Here is a 12,396-nt window from a genome sequence, read left to right on the forward strand (position 1 = left end):
GAAAAAAAACCACAAAAAAAACTGAACCAACATTTTCAAAAGAGGGCTAAGCTGAAAATGTCTGCACTTCAGCAGTTTCTCCCTCCTGCTCTGTTTCAACTACTTTGTTCAAAAATTATATGACAATTAAAAATAGGAGAGGATGAGAGGCCACAGAAGGTGAAGCCAGGAGGGGAAGCGCATCGGAATTACAAAGCTATTCCTGGGAGGCATGTCATTAAACAGACAGTAGGTGATTGGGCCTATGGAGGGCTGCACGATGCTACGGCTAATTAACAAATATGCATGGATGTGTGTATACTGTGCAAGCGCAGAGGCTCACTTTGTCCGGTTTAAAAAAAAAAATAGAGCGAGAGAGAGAGAGAGAGAGAAGCACATTACAAATCTCCTGAAGCTCCCTGCGCAGTGACAGTGCTACAAGGCTCAGACAGAGCGCTGTAACAGATTGATGGACTGGAGCAGGCGATCAATTTCACTATTAATGAACCATATTAACTTTGTCATTTGATCAATAGGAGGAAGACGACGAATAGACCTTAAGTAAATGAATGTATTCCCAGAAGACAAATGGATGCCCACACTGATGTGCTGGAGCTTGTCCATCTGAAATGTATTCTGTTACATCCAAGAGGAGAGTGTGCTTAGACTGCAGCAGGAGTACATTTCTCCACAACTGACAGCAGCACGTGTACTCGTACTTACCTTTTAGACGTGGGTCACCTCCAAAAACCCCGCAGCCCCAGTTCCCCGTCGCCACGGCAGCAAGGTTTTGACTGTCTTCATCGGGTCGGGAAAAACCACAGAAGGCCTGAATGAATGTGAAGAGTTTGGATGAAGCGAATCGCAAAAGTCACGTCAACACAACACAGTTTCACTCGCGATATCAAGGTGATAGTTAATAAAAAATAGCAATAATCCACTTTCCCCTGAAATAGTACAGTATAGTATTACAGTACAGTATTGAACACAAAATGTACCATGAAAATAATCTACAGATTGACCCATAATGAAAGTAATCCTTAAAAACCTAGATTCGTCTCGGGCAGAAAATGACAACATAGTGCCGCGAAGAAACGTGTAATTACCGCTTTTTAGGGGGATCAGACTTTATTCTAATTACACATACTACACAGTTATATATAAACGACTGCAGAATCGTATCATGATACTATCAAATCTGCAAATCATTGTGATAGAATCCTAATGTGAGTTCCTCTCAACTGACGGGACATCATTTCTCACGCAACTTAAAAAAAAAAGCCTATTTGTGACCACAAGCATGAATGAATCCAAATGAATCCTTATCATCAGTTGGTGGGGAATTCTGTCATTTAAGCTTTGAGCGTGTAGTCTTGAGATCCCTTTCTGGATGACTGGAATACTTCATAGGAACCAGACCTCCATCTCTGCACTATCAACGGAAAATGGAATCGAGTACTGTTAGCAAAAAAGCAATTCAATTTGCCTGCAGGCCTGTTCTTGACACATCATTCAGTGCAAACAGAGGTTAGTATGTGGCCTGGCAGAACATGTAACTTTGTGTCATCCGGCTGCTTCATACTTATTACCTCGTGCAACACATGTCAAGCGGCCTGTGTGTCGCATTTTATTTCTGAAACCAGCAGGTGCTGAATGAAAGATGTGAACTTTGCGCATGAATTTAACACGTTGGAAATTTAAGCGAATCGTGAAAATGAATGGTGAAAGTGTCCGTCCTCCCCCCTTGACCAGTCATAAATCCTTCCAGTGAAAGGGCAGATATGACATTTAGCTGAACAATATTCGAAACAGGATTGATCTTCATGTTGGAGCATTCCTCACAATCCCTGTCGGAGCTGTCAAACTCCTCCAAGCTTTCTGACAGCAGACTTGACAACATCAACGTCTTGATTTTCTATTACAAATGGATATGTCAACCTGGGAGGAACGCTGCTTAAGAGGAAGAATTTAGGTTTGGAATTTTTAATTGTATACAACCTAATCTTTGAGATGAATCACCCTGATTAAACTGACGCTGAGAAAGCTTCGTTCTGGGCTAATTACTGATTCAAATTTTTAACTCTCTGTAAATGTAACAATCCAGCTGTTTGCCTTACTTGCATGTGATACTTGTCTATACTGTGATTTACACCGAGAAGAATAAACAGGAGCGAGTGTCGTCTACACTGACATTTGTGGGGAAGGTAAACCAAAAGGACTTTCACTGAAGCCGTTTAACATCTGAAAAAAAAGATGCATACATATACAGTGTATGTATGTGTATATATATATATATATATATATATATATATATATATATATATATATAAGATGAAAGCTTTACATCAAAGAGATTTTGCCTGGCCCACTTCCACTGCTATAAATTATACAAAATGTTAATTTATCCACAAGCATTGCTTAAAAGGCGTTTATGCAGACCTGATGACCGATTAACACTGATGCCAATGTAAATGAAAGCAAACTTCTTCTTCTTCTTCTTTTTTTTTTCAGGTAAAAAGAAAAACAGTAAGGATTAACCTTGTTGAGCTCCCGGTTTATTCTATGTGGATGGAACTGTTCGAGAAAATTCCTGAATTGCAGTGCATCAATGGCCACAATCTCCGTACACCTTCTCCGCCAGTCGTCTCTGAAACGGAGAAGAAAAGAACTTGGTGAAAGCGGGAACGGGAAAAATCCCTTCCCTCTCAAAGTCACCGAAGCCAGACAGAAAACGTGCTTTGTTTTCTCGGAGAACATTAGTCTAGGAAAGGAAGAAAAGTCTGAGTGTTTGTTTAAAGGATTATAAAACAATGATCTCAGGGAAATCGATACCTTGGAGTTGTGTCTTGATGGCTTCCATCCCATTTGTAAGTCTGTGCATAGCCTGTGTATTCACTGTACTGCTGAGTACCTGATAATTACAAACAGACATTATTAACACACCACCACAAATAGAATATCCAGTCTTAAACATGATTGGTATTGAAGGCTAATTCTAGCAGGGTTTTTGTAGTAAAGCTGGAAAGAAGGTGAAAAAAGGGTTCAGGGTTAAAGGTCGGTGAGAGCACCCTTTCGAAGTTGACAGATTGACATATTGTAAAATGATGGGCCCATACGGATGTATGACCCGTCACGAAGTCGGAGTGACACAATTTATGACAGCGCCTCCTTTCGTGTCGACAGATAAACTGTTAAAACATCGAACGCAACCATCCGTGAGCGGCAGACATCAAGATGAAAACGGGCCAATACTAACATTGAAAAATTATAAATCAGTGCATTTATAACCACAAAGGAGTCCAAAACACACCAAACCCCACTGACGAACCAGCGCAAACCATTGCATCACCTCACATGGCCTAAGTCTGGACAAGAATCTGCACATGAACACACAAATGAAAGATGGCAACAGTCCCAAAAGTCAACACCTGCATCAGAGGGGTAACTCTTCATACCAGCAGGTGGCAGTAGTCTATATTTGTGATTCCAGAAGGAATACAGGGGACAGGACTGAGAATGGAAACAAAACTACCACTTTCACACCATTCTTGCTCGGTTTATAGGCTCCTCTAATGAAGTGTTAGTTTGGAAAAACACCTAAGGGGTTAATTAGTACAAATCTGCGTGACCAAACCATACAGATGCTAAACGGTGGCCGACAAGTGGCCTGGTGTGTCAGCTTCAAGCAGTGCAGTGTTGAAAAACCAAAACAAACCACCATCTTTAGTTTTTCTAGTACCATAACTCTATAATACCGTGCCATTTCACTGCCATACACATTTAGATGATCTAGGTTGTGCTTCTGGAAAAAAAAAAATGTCCAAGACTTTAAAAGGTTAAACAAAAGCAGCTGTTTCCTGTCAGTAGGATTTTCTATTGCCACACCTGAAAGGAGGCAGCGACTGACCACCAGCCCACCGGGGAACACCCGTAAAAGAGGGTGGGGAGGCAACAGCACAGTCAAACAAATGAAGCCACAAATTAACTTCCCATTCATTAGTGCTCATTAGTACCTGGCTTTCGAGAGCACTCGCTGAGATGACTCCCGCTGCAAAGGGGATAAGTGATTAGTAGTGGGGGGGGGGGCTTGGTCAGCGGGTATTACAGGGTGCACAAAGGGGGAGGGAATCTCTGGAGCACATCCAACTTGATAGACATTTCACTAATAATCCAGCTCGCATCTCGTTTTTTTTTTTTTTTTCCAAGTGTAATAACTGCCAGGTAAAACACGATAGTGTCGTTCACACTGAAAAAATAAGGTGGTTTATCAAATAAATTATTCATTGCGAAGAAAAATAATGTTTCCAATATTCTTGCGATGTTCAACTTTTATTGGTCTTTTGAGCCTTTCAGTGCCTACGATCAACAATATTTGCATGTGAACAAAACAACCTTCAGAAACATTTTTGCTTCTGTTTTTTTTCCATTTGCCATTTGAAGCGATTTGTCGTAGGAGTCAAACCGATCTTAGCCAGGTGTTCTGATATTTATAATTTAAAATCAGCAGGTTTAGTTCACAATGTTCCTGAAGGTTGTTGCATTCATGTGTAAATATGTCGAAAACAAAGCGTCCAATATTTGCAGTGGATGAGAAATTTAAAAGGTCGGGGGTGCATCTCATTGCCGTATTGGTGGAAATAATTATCTAGTGAAGACGTTTTACAAATATCAAGGTCTTTAAAAGTGCTTCAATTATAAATTTTGTTGTCATTCAATCATTTGAAACAATTACAGACTATTTTCAGTTCCCATGCTTTTAAAAAATGAAACAAACAGAACTTTGTGCCAAGTGAAGAAAAACATTTCTGTGCCATTATATGTTGCTTACATCACGCCTGCACCCCGTTTTCTGGACAGCACAAAAACCAATAAATCATAGGACTTCTCCTTGATGCTATTTATATGTTTGACCGCCCTCATGGCAGCCAGAGATCTAGCAATCATGGAAAATTCAATCAGGCCTGGGCACTTCTGCAAATTTCAGGGCAGAGGTAAGATCCATTAGCTTCCTTGCTGTATGCCAAAATGCATCACAGCGTAATGTGATTTACCACACGGCCACAGTGTAACTACGGCTTGGACTTTTATAACAGGGGACAAGGGATACGGGGAGGGTTTTAATAAAGATGATGGAATGGAAGAGTCCATTAGCAGAGCAGGTCTTGGGCAGGTCTTCCAGATATAATTAATTCTGGGCTTCTGTAATAAAGTTAAGTGACGCAAGTGGAGACGAGACGGAGTGAGCAGACTGAAGAATTCAGAAGGTGACTTCGTCAAAATGAGAAGCTCTGATTCAGCTGTTCCAGCAGTTGCCGGGAGAGTGTAGCCTCTGGTGCCTCACGTCCTTTTCTAAGCTGAGCCACGTTCAAATTTTATCCACTGTTGAGTATATTTGCATCATACCAGTAGGTCAAGCTGCGGACTCGTGAGCCTAAACTGAAAATATACAATTACACATCTATCATCCATATTCAGCTCCCTCTGATTATTCTCCAATTCACTCATTGAAAAAAGAAAGCCATAAAAAAGGATAATAGAAAATAATTACCAAACCTGGTTTAGTCAGGTCCAGCTATGTAAACTCTTGTTCAAGTAAAGTCCTCCAGAGATTTGGGCTTAACAAGACCGCTTACAAGCGGTCATTTTCTCATGCACAAATCTTTTTAATTCATTTCACTTCACTTTAAAAGAACAACTGAATATATCAAATTAGAAGCTGCATAACTTTTTGTTGAAAAGCAATCAAAATTTTGCATTATCAATTATTTGACTGATGTTCATTCCTGCAGAAAGCAAGAAGTAACTGATCTGCGTCACTTCAAATCGCTCTATATTTATTTCTCTATTACGTAACACTACACTGGTTTTTCTGCCTCTTCATCAACACAATCAAGCAGCTTCAGTCTAGAGGAGCACAGTGTCAGACAGGTAAACGAACAAACACACAAACAAACAAAAAAGACTTGAGGAATCCCAGCAGGAGGCTGATGGCCCCTGCTGGGATTCTCTCAGTCAAGCTCTTGTTAACTGGTGCTACAGGACTGTCCCGACCTTGGAAGCTGCCAGTGCTCAATACTGAAGTCAGTCAGAGGAAATTACTCAACACAAACACCCGCCACAACAATCAGGAAAGCCAAATGTCCAACTCCCAGATGATGTGACCCTTCCCCACAGCCAATCAAGAGAGCATTGTGACAAGGACAGATGCTGAAAAACAGGGCAGCTGCCACAGAAATCCTTCAGCCTCTTGCTGAGCCGGTATGGGGTAAACTGAAGCTCCGTGACATGTAACAGTAATGACTGTCAACACTGTCAAATTAAGAGACAAGCACGAGAAAACATAAGCGAGCATTACTGAGCCCGACTTCATCAAATTGGATTCTGTCATTCACAAAGATATGGGTTATTTTTTGGGTTACTGACCTATGATGATCAGACATTCATTATGATCCAGCGCTTCAGTGAAGAGGCGGGAAACAATGAGCTCGGGGTTGATCAGAAAACGGATCTCCTCTTGAACCAGACCTGAACTTGTGACCCCTCCTCCCACAAACTGATTGGCAAAATCCACCTGCAAATCAGAACAAATGACTCAAATTGGGGGAGAACAAAACGACGACACACATCGCTATCGACCCTTCAAAGTCCACACCTTTGCAGAATATCTATCTAAATTTAAACTCCATATACTGTACGTAGATAAGCATCAACTGCTTTAAAGCAAAACAGCCAAACATTTGCCCTCATGAATGGGTCTCGAGCCCTTTCTCTTTGTCCTGACAGAATTCCTGACAAGCTGTTTGGGAAGGTGGCCTGAGGTGCTGGCACTACTCAGACATCTGTCCCCCACGTCAAAATGAGCTCTCCCCAGGAGCAACACTCGAGTGCGCTGCTGCCAGTAGCAAATATCAAAACAAGGCAGTAAGTCCAAGTCTCCCTCTAGCCATAACATGCAGCAAAAATTGACAGCTGACTGATGAATGTGACATCATTTCCAGACAGGAGTAGATTAAAGGGTTAAACTGATTGTGTATTTAGTCTTTTTATTTATTCAAAAGAAAAGACACATCTTACTTTCAGCACAGACACACGCATGACCAAGTGTTGTTTTAGTCAGAACGCAGCCGAGTGGAACGTATAATTCTCCAATTTCAGCTCTGACAATAGTTGCTCATTGGCCTGTAGAGAGCCCAGATCAACCACGTCTCAACCCCAGGAGGAAGCCACAGCCTGAGGCAGATCTCCCCAAACTGGTCACTCAACTCTGGGACAGTGAGCCAGCCTCTAAAGTCTGCTTTGACAGGCTGTCAGCATCCCCCACCACCCCAGCAGAGCATCCATCAATCCGGGTGGAAGCGAGCCCCGGAGCTGGTCATGTGTGCTCATCAACTGTCAGCTTGTGGCAACTGGAAGCAAACAAAAGGTGAAAGGCAGAGCGAACCGTCCTGACACTGTACAGGAAGCGTGGCCGACACCGAGAGCAGAAGAGGCTCAGAGGCCTCGACCTCAGTCCCAGCACACACTCCCTCCAACATGTCACCGGCTCCCTCAAAGGCCTTTTCAGCAGCAGTAAGCATTCTGGGTGAAAGACTCCAGAATGTAGTGGCTCAGTGATTGACTACAACAGAGGGAAAATAGGATGGACCAAGGAGGAGTGGCTCTTAAACCAAAAGCTCCTTCCGGAAGAATGGGAACGTAAAGTCCCTCAAAATCACTCCTACTTTGTCTTCCTGCAAGTAACAGCAATTTACTTGCCCACACATCCGGATCTTACCTGAAGCATACCATAGCCATCATCCTCAATGGTCCCTTTGCATGTAATGTGGAGCTTTGTGAGCTGAGTCTGCGAGCTGAAACAAGGAGTGAATTGTTCTCCAGTTATCAGGAGGTCACTGAACTTTACCTGCTGGCAAACTTGGCTTAGACGAGTAATAACTGTACCTTTCCCACTCAGGAGGGTCATCCAAGCTTTTTCGTGTGAATGTCACAAGACCAGTAGGCTCTGAAAAGCAAGGGATGAAAGGAAGAAATGTCCATCATATTATATGTTCTTATGTATTATTCACAATGTCCTGCTACAAAATGAAAATTTAACACTTACTTTGCTCAGTGACACTTTTGAAGTAACACATAATGGTTTTCAGTTTCTCAATCTTCCTGGAGGAGGATCCCTCAAACAGTCTTAGAAAAGAGAAATCTAGGTGTTTACTAATCATCTTATAAAGAAATAAATGGGAGGAAAAGCAGACTTTTTAGGCAAGAAATATATATATGTGGCAATTACCAACTCTTGATACTCTGTGTCAGCAGTGTCATAGAAACACAGGACCTCCATTTTGGCCATGTGAGTTCAGTCATGCTTTAACTTTTGATATGAATTAGTTCATCTCTCACTCAGCTCCCCTTTCAGCCACTAGCCGATTATGTAGCTCCTTCACTGTTACGACAATGGAATTGCCTCAGGCCTGCCATCACAGTCACACTCGTGCTACTTTATAGCACTTGCACATAAAAAAAAAAAAAAGCAATGGAGAGGGAACCAGGGCCCCCTCCTTGGGGATACATTAAGAAGTCCTGTGTTCCTTTTAAGCAACACCATCCTCGGGAAGCAAGAGGTCAAACCCCTGAAAAATAATACACGTGCAGACACACAAAGCTGCGTGTGGTGAGGTGCAGTGGGTGGGTTTGAATGCACTGCATTAAGCCCACCATCCCCCTCCCAAACAGACTATAAAGAACTCCGCTGCCTGTTTCACATGCCACCATAAAGAGAGAGAAATTCCATGTGACTGAAAAGAAATAACTACAAAAGCTGGATGCACTGAAAGCCCTTCAGGGCTCCAGAAACTAATTCATCGAAGTCAACTCCTGTAATCATTTCACTTTTTTTTCCCAGTGTGACCTGTAGCAACGATTGTGCGTCATGTAACCCTAAGGGCAAACTGTCTTTGACTTTAGATACTCACTGGTGAGAGCAGGCTTTTAGTAATGGATCGCAATGTGGTCTTTGGAGAGTGTAGAATTAATACACAATTATATAATATCAATATGCCCCCCACAGATGTGGGAAACAAGCAATGACGTAACTCTGGAAAAGAACATAAGTGACTATGTACGACTGCTGGGGTTCTTCGTCAGCAAGCCATTTCCTCCACGGAAACTGAGGTCCTTTTCAATGAAATGCGCTCCATCAAAAAATACAGTCTGTAATATCTCTGTTTAAAATATCAAATAGATATATACCATTTATTAGTATGTGCCTATAGGTTTTTTTAACTGGAAAAATATTGCATATCTAATAATAATACTTCAAGAAATCAATGGAAGAAACACACATTTGACATTTGTATATTGTACACGTCTTTGTGTAGTAAGACACAGGCTTTCCTTTCAAATCCCAACAAAATCTTTATGTGAATGAAATACTTATGCGACAGAACACTGTTCCAGCCTTCTGCCAAACAGCCAATGGCCGTCTTCACTGTCAAGGCAGCTATCTGAGTCAATGTTAATCTAATTCCCTTCTCCATTTAGTAATTACACTACGCTGCCAAAAGATACAGCGGACATGAATGAGCAGTGATCTGTAGACTGATTTTGCGATACACCACCCGCCGGATCTCCGCTGTGAGAGCTTGCAGGGATTCATTAAAAAAAAAGAAAAAGAAAAGAAAAAGACATTCCAGTATTTGAAATTTAGGTTTAGAAGAACAAGGTTTGGCTCATGTAGGGATTAAATGTATCTTTCTCATAAAAGTGACACATCCAAGAAGACAGAGGGATTGACAAGTAGTTTCCCGATCCACATCTCATCTCATCGTTAGATGTTTAAGTATGAAATGTGAACAGGCAGATTTGAATTACGGCATCTAATTGTCAAATCCAAAGTAAATCTACTTAGCAATTTATCTCAATATGGGGGCTTAATCTCACGAGCCTCACTTCGATTTCCCCTTTGTTGTTATAATGTCCGTACTCCCTCATAAAATAAAGGAATGTAACAAATAAGCTGGCTTTCTCAGATACGTTACACAAACGTCAACAGTGAGGAACTGATGAATCACCAATCACAGAGCCAGTGAACATAACATACGCTTTAGCCTGCCTAACCTGACGTTACACCACTATTTTTTTCAGGATTTGGTTTTGTTTTTTTAAATCAAAATTGAAAAAAAACAAACAAACAAAAAAAAAAACCTAGTCAAAATGACAGTCCATTGAGAATAATTGCATTTTAAATGACCGATCATTACGTTTTCTGCAGCTACGCATTCATCATTCAATTAAAGCTCACAATGCATCTCTGAATCAATTATTTTCCCCTCCCTTCCAAATGAGCACTTGGTTGACAAAGAGTGCACGTCCCTGCTTGACTTACTGTGCAAACAATCTTGCAGTGATAAATTGTAATAGTTGGTTCTGGTGTGTAGAGCGGGCTAAACGAAAGGTCAGTCCCCTCCGCTAACTGGAATAATGTGATCACACAATAAAAGAGCTCAGTGGTTCTAAAAAAAAAAGATGATCTCAATGACTGATGGTCTAATTTTTGAAAAGGTCAAATCTTGAAAATCCGTTAGTAAGTAAGTGAAGCTGATGACTGTTTTTAATCGATATTCTAATACGGCAGTAGAAGCTCATGTGTAAGAATAGCGATCTACAATTCAAAGGTTTGCTTTCACACGTAAGCCCTAAATGGAACTCCTCGTACGACCAAATTGTGTAACTTTTGTAGGTACTGGGCATTAATCTTCAACCATCTTAAATCACCTGAAGAAGTTGATGTCTGGGTAGTTGCAGTACTCAGTCCTTCTTGAGTTGCGCCGTGGGAAGGTGCAGAAGAAGGCGTTGGCGAGCAGACAAGCCACCTGCTCCTGAGACATGGTGATGGAGTGGTTCATGCCTCCCTTAAGGAGGGGTATCGGCTGGAGGGGGAACAGAGGAACAATCCAGGAAGGTCAAAATAATTTGTTTAGTCAATTTGTCCAACGAGATGCTGAAGGATGTTGCGTTCAGGTACTAATTTGTCACCACTCAACCGCTCTTGAATCAGCCATCATAGTTACAATCAAGCTCCATCCATGTTCGCAAGCGACTTCAAGGCTACTGATTTATAAATAAGCAAAGTATTTCTAATTACTAATGAAAATGTTACAATCATGTTAAAGAAAGATGACGGACAGATAATTTAGGACAAAAACAGCAGTAATTATGGGCAATTCTTACTTAAAAATGCTCTAAATTTTGTTCAGCCCATTAGCTGAATTAATAAAGTATTCATTAAACTTGAATTTATGTCAGAATGGGAGAACAAATTCCGGTCTATAAAGAATTGTGAGTAAACCAGATTCAGCCAGTCAACGAAGCACGATATTTTCTGTTCCGTAACTAATTCTATACTTTATCAGCTGCATCAGTGATTAAATTTCCACTGCTGCCACATAATTTGACATAAAAATGATCAATCTCAGTCTCACCCGGCAACACTGAACAATACTTTTTTTTTTTTTGGTGACAACAGTAAAGGAAAACCTGAATTAATGCCATGGGTGTTCTGCTAGATACAACTGAGTCATTAGCCCCCCAAATCCGACTCCAGGACCAGCTGACCTCAATTTTATATCAAGATGTACAAAGAAAAGATCTAAGTGACTTTGATGACGGTTCATTGTCTGGGCACAGAGGCAGGAGATTCGGTCACTAGACAGCTCCACTGACTGGAGTTTCAATAGGAACAGTGACGCTTGCATTCAGACCTAAAAGGTACTTCAGTGCACAGGGTGTGGGGGTTGGATGAGTGTGCTGCTCTTCTGTTAACGGGATAAGGGACAGGGGAAAAAAAACAAAAACAAACCAAAAAAAATGAGCAAATCTTCCTCAGGTGAGTGAGAATGTCAGTGTGATCACGTGATCAGACTGCTGACAAATACATAAAGAGGGTTATTATGGTAGGGGATGCAGAGCATAAACATTTCAAAAGAAAGCACACGGGACAGTTCAGCGATGCAGAAACCACACAAATGCACAGAGTGTATAAAAAGTACATGTGAGGCACACATCAGGAGAATAGCCTGAACGCTAAGGCTCCTACAGAGAGGGGATCAGGCAGCAGTTCTGTGGGAGGACTAGGTTTCGGGCCACTTGTCTCTTCGAGGTAGATCATCACTGTAAATCAATACTGAGTGATCACCTTTACGTGTGATGTGTATGATGACACACTCCTTTCCTAATGGGAGTGGTCTCGATGACGATTGATGACAATTCTGCCCACCGTCCATCCATCCTTCGTTTACTTCGCAACATGTATTCGTGCCTTTAATCTTAACAAAAATCTGAATTTCTGAGCCATTTCAACTGTTAAAATAACAATGCTAGAGGCACATCGGGTTCATGTAAAAGTACATTAACAGCCATCAAATG

The 12,396-nt window shown here is 41.4% G+C and overlaps 1 protein-coding gene across 3 annotated transcripts in view; it reads right to left on the minus strand.

Moving 5' to 3' along the window:
* LOC147239780 (poly(ADP-ribose) glycohydrolase) overlaps positions 1-12,396 on the minus strand; it is a 44,653-nt gene that overhangs the window by 22,933 nt on the left and 9,324 nt on the right. For all 3 annotated transcript variants that reach the window (XM_086195747.1, XM_086195748.1, XM_086195746.1), the window contains exons 8-15: positions 10,747-10,901; positions 8,081-8,160; positions 7,921-7,981; positions 7,754-7,829; positions 6,403-6,550; positions 2,812-2,890; positions 2,518-2,626; positions 703-808 (exon numbers count right to left, since the gene is read on the minus strand). In XM_086195747.1, coding sequence (XP_086051873.1) covers positions 703-808; positions 2,518-2,626; positions 2,812-2,890; positions 6,403-6,550; positions 7,754-7,829; positions 7,921-7,981; positions 8,081-8,160; positions 10,747-10,901 — 814 coding nt within the window. The remainder of the gene's footprint in view (positions 1-702; positions 809-2,517; positions 2,627-2,811; positions 2,891-6,402; positions 6,551-7,753; positions 7,830-7,920; positions 7,982-8,080; positions 8,161-10,746; positions 10,902-12,396) is intronic.

Source organism: Aulostomus chinensis, chromosome 23 (genome assembly GCF_037954235.1).
Source record: "Aulostomus chinensis isolate RoL2024-O1b breed Wild chromosome 23, RoL_Achi_v1.0, whole genome shotgun sequence".
In the NCBI taxonomy this organism is placed as follows: domain Eukaryota; kingdom Metazoa; phylum Chordata; class Actinopteri; order Syngnathiformes; family Aulostomidae; genus Aulostomus; species Aulostomus chinensis.